The sequence below is a fragment of the Cervus elaphus genome, chromosome 31 (genome assembly GCF_910594005.1).
Source record: "Cervus elaphus chromosome 31, mCerEla1.1, whole genome shotgun sequence".
Taxonomy (NCBI): Eukaryota; Metazoa; Chordata; class Mammalia; order Artiodactyla; family Cervidae; genus Cervus; species Cervus elaphus.
Window position 1 is genome coordinate 44,708,054 of NC_057845.1, and position 19,627 is coordinate 44,727,680.

At 35.4% G+C, this 19,627-nt stretch overlaps 1 protein-coding gene across 9 annotated transcripts in view; it reads right to left on the reverse strand.

Annotated features, from left to right (window-relative positions):
• Positions 1–19,627, reverse strand: part of SENP7 (SUMO specific peptidase 7) — a 163,563-nt gene that overhangs the window by 51,188 nt on the left and 92,748 nt on the right. For 6 of the 9 annotated variants that reach the window (XM_043893184.1, XM_043893186.1, XM_043893188.1 and 3 more), the window contains 2 exons: positions 13,884–13,996; positions 13–194 (listed from right to left, as the gene is read on the reverse strand). In XM_043893184.1, coding sequence (XP_043749119.1) covers positions 13–194; positions 13,884–13,996 — 295 coding nt within the window. The remainder of the gene's footprint in view (positions 1–12; positions 195–13,883; positions 13,997–19,627) is intronic. The other 3 variants (XM_043893185.1, XM_043893189.1, XM_043893192.1) reach the window with 1 other exon arrangement.

Sequence of the window (19,627 nt, forward strand, 5' to 3'; positions counted from 1 at the left end):
ACCTCTACTTACTGTCTGTTCTGCTGACTTATACAGAGAAGTAGGATTATGAGAATCAGGTAAATTACTTCTAAGCCTTTTCTTTCTCTTCCTGGAAATCAGAGTGGGTTCCACTCTTGAAACAGAATTTGTATCATCCTTGTTTCCACTCCCCTCTTCAAGATGGGCACAATCTCTACTTCCACTACTGAGGTCTAAAAAACAAAAGAGACATTTTTGGCCAAAAAGTACAGAAAGGATCCTCTTCAGAAGAGCTCAAAGAAAACATCAAAATTGCTAAACTACTTTCAGAGCTTGTTTTTTTAAACTCCACTGTTAAATAAGCATACCAACATGGATAAACATAAAGACACATCCCATTTTAAACTGCATTCACAAAGCAAATGTTCATTGTACAAAAAATATGATAAAGGAAATATATTAAAAGGTAGTATTAGTAACCAAAGCAAAGCAACCAAATCATATTTTCCTTTTGCTACAATTGCATTTGACTATGATAAAAAAAAAAAGTCTTAATAAAATTTTGAAAAGTAGTGTCTTAAATGTTTTTTAAATTCACGTTGATTTTAGAAACTACAACTAATTTAGACACTGGTTTTCTTTTTTAAATGTAAGTTTTAATACGTATTATTTTGTAACTGAAAAGGGACAATAATTTGAAACAGTAGAGTACTGATTACTGCTCTCTTAAAAGAAGCCAAAATATCTCTCCTCAGCAGACAACTGTGGTATGTAATCATTCATAAGGCAATCAATTACTTTCACAGTTTCTTTTTTTAAAAAAAAATCAAGACCCTTTAATTTTAAATCTCCAATAAATCTATGACCCTACAGAAAAGGATGGGCTTCCCTGGTTGGCTTAGATGGTAAAGAATCTGCCTGCAATGTAGGAGACCCGGGTTCAAGCCCTGGGATGGGAAGATCCCCTGGAGAAGGAAATGGCTTCCCACTCCAGCATTCTTGCCTGGAAAATTCCAAGGACAGAGGAGCCTGGCAGGCTACAGCCCATGGGGTTGCAAAGAGTCAGTCATGACTGAGTGACTAACACATCACATATCACAGAAAAGGAAGTACTCCCTTTTTTAAGTCAATAAAGCATTATTCTGAAATGCATTTCAAGCATTATCAAACATGTTTAGTATTTCAGTTTTAAAATATATGTACTATACAAAAATACGTTCCAAAAGGTTCTACCTAACTAAGGTTATCCTAACTAACTGAAGGTTATCCTGAATTATTTTGCTTTCTGAATTATATCATATAAGTTCCAACTCAGATATTATACCATTTTATATTAGAGATTTAAGCATTTATGGATTTGGTATGTCCAGGGTCCTGGAATTCACACAAAGCAAGTCCCAAAGCAGCTTCCTTGAATTCATAAACTTGAACCTATGTAACACTGACTGTTCTGACCACTTCATTTACTCAAAGTTCTTCAACACTACACACCTTATATTCAAATTATTCTTGCTCTTACTCTAGCTTTATAAACATCTAATGACTAACATTCATAATACTTCTTTTTTGTTGCTTAAAAGGCAGGCATGGGGACAGGACTGAGGCCAAAAACTCAAACCACGAAGAGTCTTCCAAATTCCAGGCAACACTCTTAACTCTCTCCCCCAGAGAAATAAACTACCCCCAAATTATCAACACAGTATTCTGGAAAGCACAATAAATTTTATTTGCAATTCTGTAAACTGTAATGGTTTTCTTTGTAAACTGTAAACAGTGAAGGAGAGGGAAACTCAGCAAGCTGCAGTCCCTGGGGTCAGAGAGTTGGACATGACTGAGCAACTGAACGATAAAAACTATAAAGATAGTCAAATATAATTTCTACATATAATACTGGATCAAGCTATAATTTTGAAAAACAAATACTACAGCAAACGAAACTGATGCAGGATTATCTCAAGATGACACAGTAGTAGGACAAGAGCTCACCACCTCCTTTTGAAAACATCAAAATCACCACTGAACAACCATCAACAAAAAAAATGCTCGACTCTACCGAAAAAGGATACCCAGCATCCAAAGACAAAAAGGAGTTCTCAGTGAGATGGTAGGAGGGGCACAGTCACAACAAACTGAAGTTTCATATCCACAAGGTGGATGACTCAAAAGGAGGAAAACAATTTAACCACAGAAGCGAAAGTTCTGAGCCCCACATCAGGCTTCCGACCCTGGGGGTCCAGCAACGGAAGGAAGAGTTCCCAGAGAATTTAACTATGAAGGCCAGTAGGGTTTGATCGCATGCTTTTCACAGGACTAGGTGAAACAGAGACTCCACTCTCAAAGTGCACATACAAAGTCTGTGCAAACCAGAACCCACGGTCAAAAGGCAGTGACTTCATAAAGAGACCGGGCAGACTTAATTAACTGCGAGTATTGAAGGGCCTGCTGGGGAGGCCTGGACTCACTGAAAGGGAAAAGGACACCGGCAACAGCAGTTCTAAATGACACATTAGACCAGGTGGGCCTAACTGCTATCCATAGACCATTCCATCCAAAAGCAGAAGAATACACATTCTTCTCATGTGCAAATGGAACATTCTTTGCATTGAACACATGCTGGGCCACAAAGAGAGCACCAGTAAATCTAAAAACACTAAAATCACATCAAGCATCTTTTCCAACCAAAACACTATGAGACCAGAAATAAACTATGAGAAAAAAACTAAAAAAACCAAGCACGTAGACTAAATATACTATTAAACAATCAATATAACACTGAAGAAATCAAGTTCAGTTCAGTCACTCAGTCATGTCCATCTCTTTGCAACCCCATGGACTGCAGCATACCAGCTGCCCTGTCCATCACCAACTCCCAGAGCTTGCTCAAACTCGCATAAATTGAGTCAGTGATGCCATCCAGTCATCTCATCCTCTGTTGTCCCCTTCTCCTCCCGTCTTCAATCTTTCCCAGCATCAAGGTCTTTGCCATTGAGTCGGCTCTTCCCATCAGATGGCCAAAGTACTGAAGCTTCAGCTTCAGCATCAGTCCTTCCAATGAATATTCAGGACTGATTTCCCTTAGGATTGACTGGTTGGATCTCCTTCCAGTCCAACGGACTCTCGAGAGTCTTCTCCAACACCACAGTTCAAAAGCATCAGTTCTTCAGTGCTCAACTTTCTTTATGGTCCAACTCTCACATCCATACATGACTACTGGAAAAACCATAGCTCTGACTAGATGGACCTTTGTCGGAAAAGTAATGTCTCTGCTTTTTAATATGTTGTCTAGGTAGGTCAAAGCTTTTCTTAAATGGAGCAAGCATCTTTGAATTTCATGGCTGCAGTCACCATCTGCAGTGATTTTGGAGCCCCCAAAAATAAAGTCTCTCACTGTTTCCCCATCTATTTATCATGAAGTAATGGGACCAGACACCATTATTTTAGTTTTTTGAGTGCTGAGTTTTAAGCCAGCTTTTGCACTCTCCTCTTTCACTTTCATCAAGAGGCTCCTCAGTTCCTCTTCGCTTTCTGCCATAAGGGTGATGGCATCTGCATATCTGGGATTATTGATATTTCTCCCGGCAATCTTGACTCTGGCTTACGCTTCATCCAGCCGGACATTTCACATGACATACTCTGCATATAGGCTAAATACACACCCTTGACGTACTCCTGTCCCAATCTGGAACCAGTCCATTGTTCCATGTCCAGTTTTAACTGTTGCTTCTTGAGCTGCACACAGATTTCTCAGCAGGCAGGGAAGGTGGTCTGGTATTCCCATCTCTTGAAGAATTTTCCACACTATTATGAGATCCACAAAGTCAAAGGTTTTGGCATACTCAATAAAGATGTTTCTCTGGAACTTTCTTCTTTTTCTATGATCCATCAATGGTAGCAATCTGATCTCTGGTTCCTCTGCCTTTTGTAAATCAGCTTGGACATCTGGAAGTTCACAGTTCACATACTGCTAAAGATTCACTTGGAGAATTTTGAGCATTACTTTGCTAGCATATGAGATAAGTGCAATGTGCAGTCATTTGAACATTCTTTGGCATTGCCTATCTTTGGGATTGGAATGAAAACTGACCTTTTCCAGTCCTGTGGCCACTTCTGAGTTTTCCAAATTTGCTGGCATACTGAGTGCAGCACTTTCACAGCATCATCGTTTAGGACTTGAATTAGCTCAACTGGAATTCTATCACCTCCACTAGCTTTGTTCGTAGTGATGCTTTAAGGCCCACTTGACTTCGCACTCCAGGATGTGTGGCTCTAGGTGAGTGATTACACTACTGTGGTTATCTGGGTCATGAAGATCATTTTGGTACAGTTCTTATGTGTATTCTTGCCACCTCTTCTTAATATCTTCTGCTTCTGTTAGGTCCATACCATTTCTGTCCTTTATTGTGCCCATCTTTGCATGAAATGTTCCCTTGGTATCGCTAATTTTCTTGAAGAGATATCTAGTCTTTCCCATTCTATTGCTTTCCTCTATTTCTTTGCACTGATCACTGAGGAAGGCTTCCTTATCTCTCCTTGCTAGTCTCTGAAACTCTGCATTCAGATGAGTACAGCTTTCTTTTTCTCCTTTGCCTTCAGCTTCTCTTCTTTTCACAGCTATTTGTAAGGCCTCCTCAGACAACCATTTTGCCTTTTTGTATTTCTTTTGCTTGGGGATAGTCTTAATTGTTGCCTCCTGTACAACATCACAAACCTCTGTCCATAGTTCTTCAGGCACTCTGACTATCAGATCTAATCCCTTGAATCTATTTGTCACTTCCACTGTATAATCATAAGGGATTTGACTTAGGTCATACCTGAATGGTCCAGTGATTTTCCCTACTTTCTTCATTTATGTCTGAATTTTGCAATAAGGAGTTTATGATCTGAGCCACAGTCAGCTCCCAGTCTTGTTGTTGCTGACTGTATAGAGCTTCTGCATCTTCGGCTGCAAAGAATAAAATCAATCTAATTTCAGTATTGACCATCTGGTGACATCCATGTGTAGAGTCATCTCTTGTGTTTTTGGAAGAGGGTGTTTGCTATGATCAGTGCGTTCTCTTGGCAAAACTCTGTTAGCCTTTGCCCTGCTTCATTTTATACTTCAAGGCCAAATTTGCCTGTTATTCCAGGTATCTCTTGACTTCCTAATTTTGCATTCCAATCCCCTATGATGAAAAGGAAATCTTTTTTTGGTGTTAGTTCTAGAAGTTCTTATAGGTCATCACAGAACCATTCAACTTCAGATTCTTCGGCACTGCAGTTGGGGCACAGACTTGGACTGTGTGTTAGTTGCTCAGTCATGTTTGACTCTTTGCAACTCCATAGACGCCTGCCAGGTCCCTCCATCCATGGGATTTTCCAGGCAAGAATACTAGAGTGGTTTGCCATTCCCTTCTCCAGGGGATCTTCCCAACCTATGGATCAAACCCAGATCTCTCAATCTGTAGGCAGACTTTTGCCATCTGAGCCACTAGAGAAGACTCTGAGTGGAGCACAGGCTTGGATCACTGTGATACTGAACGGTTTGCCTTGGAAACCAACAGAGACCATTCTGTCGTTTTTGAGACTGTGCCCAAGTACTGCATTTTGGACTCTTTTGTTGACTGTGAGGGCTATTCCATTTCTTCTAAGGGATTCTTGCCAGGAACAGTATGAAAAGGCAAGAAGACATGACACTGAAAGATGAACTCCCCAGGTCGGTAGATGCCCAACATGCTACTGGAGAAGAGTGGAGAAATAACTCCAGAAAGAATGAAGAGGTGGAGCCAAAGCAAAAACAAATCCCAGTTGTGGATGTGACTGGTGATGAAGTAAATTCTGATGCTGTGAAGGACAATATTGCATAGAACCTGGAATGTTAGGTCCATGAATCAGGGTAAATTGGAAGTGGTCAAAGACGAGATGGCAAGAGTGAACATCGACATTTCAGGAATCAGTGAACTAAAATGGTCTGGAATGGGTGCATTTAATTCAGATAACCACTGTATCTACTACTGTGGGCAAGAATCCCTTAGAAAAAATCAAAGAGGATATCAAAAAAAAACCTAAAGACAAATAAAATGAAAGCACAATGATCCAAAATCTATTGAGATGCAGCAAAAGCAGTTCTAAGAGGGAAGTTTATAGCAAGACAATCTCACCTCAGGAAACAAAAATCTCAAATAAACAACCTGAGCTTACACCTAAAGTGTAAGAGAAAGAACAACAAGCAAAATCTAAAGTTAGTAGAAGGAAAGAAATCATACAGACCAGAGCAGATGTAAGTGAAATAGAGCCAAAGAAAACAATTGTAAAGATCAATGAAACTAAATGCTAGTTCTTTGAAAAAATAAACAAAATTAATAAACCTTCAGCCAGAGTTATTGAGGTAAAAGACTCAAATAAATAAAATTAGAAATGAAAAAGAAGTTACAACTAATATCACAGAAATACAAAGGATCATAGCTGCATGCCAATAAAACAAGCTGGAAGAAATGGAAAACTTCTTGGAAAGGTACAATCTTTCAAGAGTGAACCAGGAAGACAAAGAAAATATGAACAGACCAATTACAAGTATCATAATTCAAACTATGACTTAAAAACTCCCAACAAATAAAAGCCCAAGACCAGATGGCTTAGAATTGAGTTCTATCAAACACTGAGAAAAAAGCTAACACCTAGCCTTCTGAAACTGTTCCCAAAAACTGCCAAGGAAGGAAAACTCCCAAACAAATTCTGTCAAGCCACCATCACCCTGCTATCAAAACCAGAAAAAGACATCACAAAAAAATAAAATTACAGGCCAATATCACTGATGAACACAAACACAGAAATCCTGAACAAAATACTAGCAGTCTGAATTCAAGAATACATTAAAGGTGCATACACCATTATTACATGGGATTTATCGTAGGTAAGCAAGGACTTTTCAAAATCCACAAATCAGTGTGCTATGTCAAATCAACAAACTGAAGAATAAAAGCCATATGATCATCCAAAAAGCTTTTCAAAAGAAAAGCTTTTGACAAAATTCAACACCCATTTATAATAAAAACGCTCCAGAAAGTGGGCAACATAATAAGGGCCTATAAACCTACTGTTTGTAGAAACAAACCTACAGTTAACATCATACTCAATAGTGAAAAGCTAAAAGCATTTTCTTTGAGATCAAAACAAGATGAGGATGTCCACTCTCACCACATTTATTCAACATAGTTTTGGAAGTCCTAGCTATAGCAATGGGAGAAGAAAACAAAGTAAAAGGAATCCAAATTGGAAAAGAAATTAAATTGTCACTGTTTGCAGATGACATGATACTATACATAGAAAATCCTAAAGACACTACCAGGAAACTATTGGAGCTCGTCAATTAATTTGATAAAGCCGCAGGTTACAAATTAATACACAGAAATCTACTGCACTGCTATACACTAAAAATGAAAGATCAGAAAGAGAAATTAAGAAAACAATCCCATTCACCATCACCTCAAAAAGTATAAAATACCTAGGAACAAACAAACCAAAACCTGTACTCCATAAAATGTTAAGACACTCATGAAAGAAAGAAAAAATGACACAAACAGATGGAAATATATATCATGTACTTGGACTGAAAGAATCAATATTGTCAAAATGACTATAATACCAAATGCAATCTACAGATTCAATACAATCTGTATCAAATTATCAATGGCATTTTTTATAGAACTAGAACAAAAAAAAAAATCTTAAAATTTGTATTGAGACACAAAAGACCTATGAATAAACAAAGCAGTCTTGAGAAAGAAAAATGAAGCTAAGGAAATCATGCGCCCTGACTTCAGACTATACACTTCAAAGCACAGCTAGCCACACAGTACAGTACAGGTACAAAAACAGAAAGATAGGTAAATGGAATGGAATGAAAAGCCCAGAAAAAAACCCATGCATCTATGGTCAGTTAATCTATGATAAAGAAGGCAAGACTATAAAAAGGAGAAAAAACAGTCTCTTCAATAAATGGTGCTAGGAAAACTGGACAGCTACATGTAAAAAAAAAAAAAATGAAATTAGAAAATTCTTTAAAACCATACACAAAAATAAGCTTAACATGGATTAAAGACCTAAATGTGAGACCACACACTGTAAGACTCTTAGAGGAAAACACTGGCAAAACACTCTCTGACAAAAACTGTAGCAATATATTTTTGATCTAAGAATAATGGAAATAAAAATACAAATGAACAAATGAGAACTAACTAAACTAAACACTTTTGTACAGTTAAGGAATCATAAATAAATGAAAAGACAATCCAAAACATGGCAGAAAACAATTGAAATGATGTGACCGACAAGGCATTAGTCTCCAAATTTTACAAACAGCTCACGTGACTTAATATCACAAAAAACAAACAACCCTATCAAAAATGGGCAGAAGATCAAACAGATACTTCTCCAAAGAAGATATACAGACGGCCAAGAGGCACATGAAAAGATGTTCAACATTACTAATTATTCAGTTCAGTCGCTCAGTCGTATCCGACTATTTGCAACCCCATGAACTGCAGCACACCAGGCATCCCTGTCTCTCACCAACTCACAGAGCTTACTCAAACTCACGTCCATTGAGTCAGTGATGTCATCCAATCATCTCATCCTCTGTCATCCCCTTCTCCTCCCACCTTCAATCTTTCCCAGCATCAGGGTCTTTTCCAATGAGTCAGTTCTTCGCATCAGGTGGCCAAAGTATTGGAGTTTCAGCTTCAGCATCAGCCCTTCCAATGACTATTCAGGACTGATTTCCTTTAGGATGGACTGGTTGGATCTCTTTGCAGTCCAAGGGACTCTCAAGAGTCTTCAACACCACAGTTCAAAAGCATCAATTCTTTGGTGTTCAGCTTTCTTTATAGTCCAACTCTCAAATCCATATATTATTACTGAAAAAACCATAGCTTTGACTAGACAGACATTTGTCAGCAAAGTAATGTCTTTGTTTTTTAATATGCTGTCTAGGTTGGTCATAGCTTTTCTTCCAAGGAGCAAGCACCTTTTAATTTCATGGCTGTAGTCACCATCTGCAGTGATTTTGGAGTCCAAAAAGATAAAGTCAGCCACTGTTTCCACTGTTTCCCCATCTATTTGCCATGAAGTGATGGGACCAGATGCCACAATCTTAGTTTTCTTAATGTTGAGTTTTAAGCCAAATTTTTCACTCTTCTCTTTCACTTTCATCAAGAGGCTCTTTAGTTCTTCTCCGCTTTCTGCCATAAGGGTGATGTCATCTGCGTATCTGAGGTCACTGATATTTCTCCCAGCAATCTTGATTCCAGCTTGTGCTTCATTCAGCCCAGCATTTCACATGATGTACTTTGCATATAAGTTGAATAAGCAGAGTCACAATATATAGCCTTGACGTACTTCTTTCCCGATTTGGGACCAGTCTGTTGTTCCATGTCCAGTTCTAACTGTTGCTTCTTGACCTGCATACAGATTTCTCAGGACACAGGTCAGGTGGTCTGGAATTCCCTTTAAGAATTTTCCACAGTTTGTTTTGCGTATAGGGTTATCATTACCATCTTTCTAAATTCCAAAAAAAAAAAAAAAAGACAGCAGAAAAAAATAAAAAATAAAAAAAAATAAATTCCATATACATGTGTGAGTATGCTGTAATGTTCTTTATCTTTCTGGCTTACTTCACTCTGTATAATAGGCTCCAGTTTCATCCATCTCATTAGAACTGATTCAAATGAATTCTTCTTAATGGCTGAGTAACAGTCCATGGTGTATATGTAGTGATTCATGTCAATGTATGACAAAACCCACTACAATATTGTAAAGTAATTAGCCTCCAACTAGTAAAAATAAATGGAAAAAAAAAAAAGAATTTTCCACAGTTTGTTGTGATCCACACAGTCAAAGGCTTTAAAGCAGAAGTAGATGTTTTTCTGGAACTCTCTTGCTCTTTGATGATCCAATGGATTTTTGGCAATTTGATCTCTGGTTCCTCTGCCTTTTCTAAATCCAGCTTGAACATCTGGTAGTTTATGGTTCACGTATTGCTGAAGCCTGGCTTGGAGAATTTTGAACATTACTAGCCTGTGAGATGAGTGCAATTGTGCGGTAGTTTCAGCATTCTTTGGCATTGCCTTTCTTGGACTGGAATGAAAACTGACCTTTTCCAGTCCTGTGGCCACTGCTGAGTTTTCCAAATTTGTTGGCATATTGAGTGCAGCACTTTGACAGCATCATCTTTTAGGATTTGAGAGAAATGCAAATCAAAACTATAGTGATAAATATCACCTCACACCAGTCAAAATGGCTATCATCAAAAAATATACAAACAGTAAATGCTAGAGAGGGTGTGAAGAAAAGGGGACCCTCCTACATGTTTGGTGGGAATGTAAATAGGTGTAGTCACTATGGATAAGAGTATGGAGGTTTGTAAAAACAGAGCTACATATGATCCTGCAACCCTACTCCTGGCCATATATCCAGAGAAAAACATTCTCCGAAAGGATACAACACCTTAATGTTCATTGCAGCACTGTTAACAATACCCACGATATGAAAGCAATCTAATGGCCATCAACATAAGAATGGATAAAGATATGGTACATACATACAATGGAATATTACTCAGCCATTAAAAAGAGTAACATAATGCCATTCGCAGGAAGGAACACGGATGGACCTGGTGATTATCACACTGAGTGAAGTAAGTCAGACAGAGAAAGAGAAATATCATATGACATTGCTTATATGCAGAATCTTATAAAAAATGATACAAATGAACTTATTTACAAAACAGAAACAGACTCACAGGCTTAGAGAGCTATGGTTACCAGGCAGGAAGGGTACGAGGAAACAGTAATAGAATTTGGAGCTGACGTGTACACACTTCTGTATTTAAGGTGGATAACCAAGGACTGCTGTGTAGCACAGGGAACTATGCTCAATATTCTGTAACAACCTAATTTGGAAAATAATTTGAAAAAGACACATGTATATTTATAACCGAATTACTTTGTTGTACACCTGAAACTAACACAATATGGTTAATAAACTATACTCCAACAGAAAATATAAAATTAAAAAAAAAAAACTGATGAAAGAACTAAGGCTTGGAAAAACTCTATCCTATAGCAGTTTTCCTCCTAGCAGTTCACTAACTGCAAATCAGTCAAGACAATCTCATGGGAAACTGGAATAAATGTATTAGATAGAGTCAGACATTATTTAAAAAAACAGGGACTCTACCTGAAAAAAATATATATATACATATATTTAACTTGCAAATATCACTACCAAATAAAATTAAACAGCTAACAAATTCCTATAAACAAAAGAATGTTAAATATTTCCAATGTATTATATTCATAAAAGCAAGTTTTACAAGGCAAACTTAAGGCACTACAAAATAAAGGTATACCTAGTGTGGGGAATAGCTCAGTTGGTAAAGAAACTGCCTGCAATACAGGAGACCTGGGTTCGACTCCTGGGTCAGGAAGAGCCACTGGAGAAGGAAATGGCAACTCACTCCAGTATTCTTGCCTGGAGAATCCCATGGGTAGGGCAGCCTAGCAGGCTGCAGACCCTGGAGTCGCAAGAGTCAGACACGACTTAGTGACTAATCCACAATGTTTGTATATGATAGATCATAACTAGACTTATCATGGTGATTATTTTGAAATGCACAGAAATACTGAATCAGTATGCTGTGTAACAGGAACTAATACAGTGCTGTATAGGTCAATTATAATTCAAAAACAAAGTCAGAAAATGAGACAAGATTTATGGTTATCAGAGACAGGGGAGGAAGAATTGAATAAGGCACTCTACATGTACAAAATTCCTATTATAAAATAAATAAGTTCTAGGTATGTAATGTATAACATGACAGATAAAATTAACACTGCTGTGTGTTATATATGAAAGCTGTTAAGAGTAAATCCTGAGTCCACATCATGAGGAAAATTTTTTTCTATTTCTTTGTTTTTTTCATCTATATGAATAAATGGATGTTGACTAAACTCACTGTGATAATCATTTCATGATATATATAAGTGAAACCATTACACTATTCACCTTATACAGTGCTGTCAATTATAAAAAAATGGAAGAAAAAACTTTTTTCAGTGGTATACCTGGGATTTAATTCAGAACACCCATTAATTTATAGGCTTTTGTTAAAAAATTGGTATTAGACACAATGATCTATAGGATGAAAATACTGTGAGCTTTAATAATGTTTCAATAGCTAACATTTTTAAAAACACTTTACCTAAGAGGAGAACCTTTAGGTATACTAAGAAGCTATATAGTGTTTCTTTTATCATCCATTTTTTTCCTGATGTAAGTCTAGAATTCTGTTACTTCGAAGGAATACTGAAGGACATAAATTAGAAAGCTTTTTATTTAACTATTCCTACTCTACCAAGGAAAGCAGTGAAGGTTTAACAGTATTTTGACAGTATCTGAATTGAGCCCACTTGCACAAATACAAATCTACTTTTTATTTTTATACTGTAAGTAAGGATAATTATTTCTAGGAAAAGGACAATTTGTTAAAAAAAAAAAAAAAAAAGTCCACCATTACACGAAGATCGTATTCAGTGATCAATTGAAAGATTACATCTACAGTCATAATACTTTCTCTAGAGACTGCCCTCATAAGAGTTACAGCTGGTTTCTTGTATACATCAAAGATATTAGTTTCTTTGCAAGTTTTCTCTTCTATGAAAAAGAGTGTATAAAATGTGAAAACAACTGTGTTCCAAATGAAATACAAAAAATTTTTACATAGTATCATTAAAGAACCATCTTTTCTTGTGAATAATTTATAAAATCATTCAGAAAACAAAATATTTCAACTAATTTGAAGCTATCAATAATTGAAGAGACCCCTGAAAGTGTTAGTTTCACACCTGACTAATATATAAATTGGTTTTGGTGAAAATTTTTCTATTAAAATATTTAAAAGTCTTTTTAAAAAGAACAAAAAGAAAGTCAATTCATTAATACTACAGGCAAGGAGGCCTACAATGAATATTTAGAAGTCTGGGATGTATTTACCTTTAAATTTGCTAAAAGTAACTTGTACTGGAATCCTCCTAGAGTTGAGAAAAATTCTAAAGAATAAAGAATGCACCTATGGCTGATTCGTGTTGATGTATGGCAGAAACCAACACAATGTAAAGCAAATGTCCTCACATTAAAAATAAATATATTTAGGGAGGGGGGATTGGGATGGGGAACACATGTAATTCCATGGCTGATTCATGTCAATGTATGGCAAAAACCACTACAATATTGTAAAGTAATTAGCCTCCAACTAATAAAAATAAATAAATAAATTAAAAATAAATAAAAATAAATAAATAAAAAAAAACAAGAATATATTTCATACTAGGAGGATAGACAGTGCGAAACCAATAATAATTATTGAGTTAGCAGTAGTATCAATGATTAGACACATCCATGACTCAGACGGTAAAGAATCTGCCTACTAATGAAGGAGACCCAGGTTCGATCCCTGAGTCAGGAAGATCCCCTGGAGAAGGGCATGGTAACCCATTCCAGTATTCTCGCCTGGAGAATTCCATGGACTGAGGAGCCTGGCCAGCTATAGTCTGTGAGGTTGCAGAGTTGGACAGGACTCAGTGATGAACATTTTCACTTTCACGAAAGTAATATTTAGAAATAGACAAATTAACATTATTACTTTATAGTTATATGCCCAGCCCCAACAAAAAAATTACAAGATATAATATTCCAATTTAACTTCCAGACTTAGTAAATAAATCAAGAGATGTACACTGTAGGATACAAATAGTAAATTTAGCAATTTTCTTTGTGTTGCTAAAAAATCTCTCTTTACTTTCATGGATAAATATAGTTAAAATTCAAATACTACTAAAACTACAATAGACAAAAATTCAAATGCCAACAGTTTTCTGCGGTTCACAAACCTTTAGGCTGAGTATCAGACATAAAAGAAATGCCATCGTCACCTCTTTGTTTTTCTTTAGTGTAAGAAGTCTGCTTTGCATAATTATTGTCTGTCTTACTTGATTGTGAACTCCTGCAAAACAAAATAATATTATACTGAATTCTTCTAAGCAAAAATAAATTTAGAAGCCAGTTGGCATATATTCAAGATAAAAATAACAGATCACAAATAAAGTCTTATATAGCAGAGTATGTGATCTGAATAGTACAAAGAACATTAAACTATGATTTGAGAAATAGGTTTTTATTCCTATTCTATCTTTAAATTCTCCATGTTCCTTTGAAAGAGAAAAACAAGAAATGTTTTATTCTTCCAAAATTGTGCACATGCAAACTGAACAAAGAATAATACAAGTGCTAAATATGTCAAAGGAGTCTAAAAAGTAAACATTCCCTGAACACAAGTAGATGATAATCACACTTATGTGTAATCAAATAATAAGCCAAAAGTAATTGTTAATATGTTTCAAGCATAGTTCATGTATCAGAAGTAAGATACAAAATAAAACTTAGGATGTGGTAACAAATTTTACCTATAGAGAAAATAGTTTAAAATATAAGCTACTGGTTAAATATTTAAAATGTATTAAAAGCAAGTTTTGGATGATGAACATAATATCACTATTATGAAAACATAATACAATAATAGTATGGGATATTAATACCTACCCCACTTTAAGTAATCATTAGATCATCCAGACCAAAAACCAATAAAAATCAAGAAGAACTTTGGACTGAACCATAAACTTGACCAAACAGACCTAACATGTATTTATAAAACATGAACACAGAACATTCTCCAGGATGTTTTAAGATAGGTCACAAAGCAAATCTTAGCAAACATAAGACACACACAAAAAAACTTTTCCCAATCACAAGAGCATAAAACAAGAAATCAATAACAGGAAGAAGTCTGAAAAGTTCAAAAAAATAGGAAGACTAAACAATGTGCTCCTGAAAATCAATTAGCTAAAGAAGAAACCAAAAGGAAGATCAAGAAGTATCTTGAAACAAGTGAATACATAAGCAAAAATTTCAAAATCCATGAAATGTTCTACAAGGGAAGTTAATAGCAATAAAAGCTACATTAAAAAACAAGAAAGAATTCCAATGAAAAACCTCACTTTACACCTCTTGGAACCAGAAAAAAATACAAATTAAGCCCAAAGTTAGCAGAAGGAAAGAACCAATAAAGATCAGAGAAAAAGTAAATTAAAAAGAAATAAGAAAAAACAATAGAAAAGATCACAACTAAGAGCTTATTTTTTTAAAACAAAACTGACAAACCTTTAGCTAGACAAACCAAGAAAAAAAAAGACTCAAATATAAACAGATCATCTAAAGACTACTATGAATAATTATATGCCAACAATATGGATAACCTATGGATAACCTAAGAGCCAGTCTATTCTAATGGAAATCAGTATTGAATATTCATTGGAAGGATTGATGCTGAAGCTGAAACTCCAATCCTTTGGCCACCTGATGTGAAGAACTGACTGATCTGAAGATCCTGATGCTGGGAAAGATTGAAGGGGAAGGGGAAGGGGACGACAGAGGATGAGATGGTTGTATGGCATCATTGACTCGATGGACATGAGTTTGAGTAAGCTCTGGGAGTTGGTGATGGACAGGGAAGCCTGGTGTGCTGCCGTCCATTGGGTCGCAAAGAGTCAGACACGACTGAGCGACTGAACTGGGGGGATAAACAAAACCTACTGGCTGGACTAAGGGAAAAAAGACAGAAGACTTGTACAGGGCTGGCCAAAAAAGTTTGTTCAGGTTTTTTTCAGTACCATCTTATGGAAAAACCTGAACTTTCTGGCCAACCCAATAAATAAAATCGTTACAACTGGTAGCACAGAAATACAAAGTATTATAAATGATGATTACAAAAAGTTATACATCAACAAATCATATAACCTAGAAGGGACAAATAATTAGAAACATACAACCTACCAAAATGTATTATGAAAAAAAAGAAAATCTGAACAGATCAGTAACAAATATAGAGACTGAATTAGTAATCAAAAACCTCCCAATACAGAAAAGTTCATGACCAAATGGTTTCACTGGCAATTCTATCAAATAAGAATTAATGCCAATCTTTCTCAAACTCTTTCAAGAAGTTTACAAGGAAAGAACACTTCTTTAGAAGGCCATCACTAATACCAAAGCTAGATAAGGACAGTACAGTAAAAGAAAAATATAAATCAAATACCCCTGACTCATAGGGATGCAAAAACTCTCATCAAATTATTAGGAAACCAAATTCCACAACATATTAAAAGAATCACACACCATGATCAAATGGGACTTATATAGAGATGCAAGAATGGTACACCATATAAGAATCAATCAATGTGATAAAGCACATAGGTAAAATGAAAGATAAAAAGCATTTGATCCCTCAAAAGGTACAGAAAAAGCATTTAACAAAATTCAACATCCTTTTACTATAAAACTCAAAAACCTGGGTATATATGGCTGATTCACGTCAATGTTTGGCAAAAACCAACACAATTCTATAAAGCAATTATCTTTCAATTAAAAAATAAATTTAAAAAAAACCTGGGTATAGAAGGAACATACTTCAACACAATAAAGGTCAATATCACAAATGACAGCTAACATCATATGAAACACTGAAAGATTGAAAGCTTCTCCTCTAAAATGAAGAAAGGTACCCATTCTGATCACTCTTATTCAACACAGTACTGGAAATACTGGCTAGAAAAAATTAAATATGAAAAACAAATAAAAGGAATTGATATCAGAAAGGAAGACATAAAATTGTCATCATTTGCAGATGATATGATCTTATAGAAAGAAAATCTTAAAAAATCCAATCAAAAAAAAAAAACTGTAAGAACTAATAAATGAATGCACTAAAGTTTGAGGATACAAAATCACCATACTACAATCAGTTGCATTTCTACACACAAATAATGAACTATCTGAAAGAGAAATTGAGGGAAAAAATCCCATTTAAACCTATAGCCAAAAAAAAAAAAAAACTACAGCAAAAAGAATAAAATTATACTTAGATATAACCTAGAAGGAAACAAAGCTGTACACTGAAAACTATAAGACACTGGTGAAAGAAAGTGAAGAAAACACAAATAAATGGAATGATATTCTGTACTCATAGATGGGAAAAAGTAATATTGTTAAAATGTTCATCTTATGCAAAGCAACCTGCAGATTCAAAGCAATCTCTATTGACATATCAATGACCTTTTTCACAGAAAGAGAACAATCTTAAAGTTTGCAGGCAACCACTAAAGACCCCAAATAGCCAAAGCAATGTTGAGAAGGAAAAACAAAGCCAGAGGGATCACACTTCATGCTTCAAACTACATTACAAAGCCACAGTAATCAAAACAATATAGAAAAATAGACACATAAATGAATGAAACAGAATAGAGAGCCAGAAATAAATCCATGCACATGTGGTCAACTCATGTATGACAAAGGAGCCAAGAATACACCGTGGGAAAAGGACAGTCTCCTCAATAACTGATGCTGGAAAAGCCTGACAGCCACATACAAAAGAATGAAACTGGACCAATATCTTCTACCATATACAAAAATCAACACAAAGCAGATGAAAGACTTACATGCATGACCTGAAACCATAAAATTTCTAGGAAAAAAAACACGAGAGTAAGCTGGTTTGGGCAGTGACTTTTTGGATTAAACACCAAAACAAAAACAACAATAGAAAATAAGTGGAACCACAAAGCTGTACAGTAAAGAAAATTATCAACAAAATGAAAAGGCAACCTACGGAGCAGGATTGAGTCATCTATCTCATACGGAAGTTAATATTCAAAATACATGATGTATAAAGAATCCATACAACTCAACCAGAAAAATAGAACAATTTCATTAAAAAATGGGCAGAGAAATGAACAGAAGTTTCTCCAACGACTACAAGCAACCAACAGGTACATGAAAAGGAGCTCAACATGCACTAATCATCAGGGAAATGTATGTCAAAACCACAGTGAAGAATAACTTCACAAATCCGAGAATGGCTATTACCAAAAGAGAAGAAACAAGTGTTGGAAAAGATATGGAGTGCTGTGGAAATGTAAATTAGTGCAGTCACTATGGAAAACAGTATGCATATACCTCAACAAATTAAAAACAGAACATACAGTCTAGATATTTCACTTCTGGGTGTTTATGCTTAGGAAACAAAATCACTACCTCAAAAAGATACATGCATCCCCATGTTGACTGAAGCATTATCTGCAATAACCAAGACATGGAAAGAACGTAAGTGCACATTAATAGATGAATGGATAAAGAAAACGTGACACACACACACAATGGGATATTTTTCAGTCATAAAAGAAAAAGAAATCCTGCTATCTGTGACCACATTAATGAGCCTTGAGGGCATTATGCTAATGAAATGAGACAAAGACAAATAGAGTGTGACTTCACTTACATGGGGAATCTAAACTTAAATACAAACCAACACATGCATAGACACAGACAACAGGTTGGTGGTTGCTAGAGCCATGAGCATGAAATGACTGCAGGTAGTAAAAAGGTACAAGTTTCCAGTTATAAAAAAAAATAAGTCTTGGGGATGCAAGGTACAGCATGATGACTATAGGTAATTAATAACAATAGTGTACTGTATATTTGAAAGTTGCTTAGATAGTAGATCTTACAAGTTCTCATCACAAGAAAAAAAATGTAACTATGTGTGGTGATGGATGTTAACTAAACTTACTGTGTTAATCATTTTGCAATATATACATCTATGAGATCATTATGTTGTATATCTAAAACTAATACAATATTCTGTCAGTAACATATCAATAAAATTAATTCAGTTTAAAAAGACAAAATGAAGAACAATTGAGAAAGCAATTTGGTACTAATTAGAGTAGCCATAAAATTAATTAAATCTTTACCAACAATCTTCTCACCCATGATAATTATTAACAAAACAACTCATTATGGTATTATTTAACTGGGCAAAAATTCTGAAAATAAAAAATTTTAAAATAAAAAACTATAAAATTATTAACCTACAGCCTTCCTTTATAGTATAATATATAGCAATTACTACATTTTCAAAAGTATTTAACAACATAGAATTCCAAATTTTACTGAAGTATAGTTGATTTACAGTGTTGTGTTAATTTCTAGTGTAGAGCAAAGTGATTCAGTTACACATGTTATGTATATATTCTTTTTCATACTCTTTTTCATTATGGTTTATCACAGGATACTGAATATAGTTCCCTGGCTAAACAGAAGGATACTGTTCTTTATCCATCCTATATGCAATAGTTTGCATCTGCTAATCTCAAACTTCTACTCCTTCCACACTCCCTTAGAAATTTTTACATTTATAAAAGTACTAAAAAAATCAGCAAGAATAAATAAATCAAGGATCCCTGTCCAATAAAATATGAGATATACACTAAGTGACCTCAGGAAAATTGCAGAGTAGGAAACACCTACCCATGTTCTCACCTAGACAACAACACTGGCAGAATCTGATGAACTTTGGAATTCTGGAGTCTACTGAAAGGCTTGTAACTTCTAGTCAAAAGGTTCAACAGTAACTTTGGTCAATTAAGACCATTTGGATGGTAGCAGTTACCTATATCCCAGCTCTGAGACAAGTAGCCAAGTCCAAGTTCTTAGAACAGTTTGCACAGGCTTACAATGACCA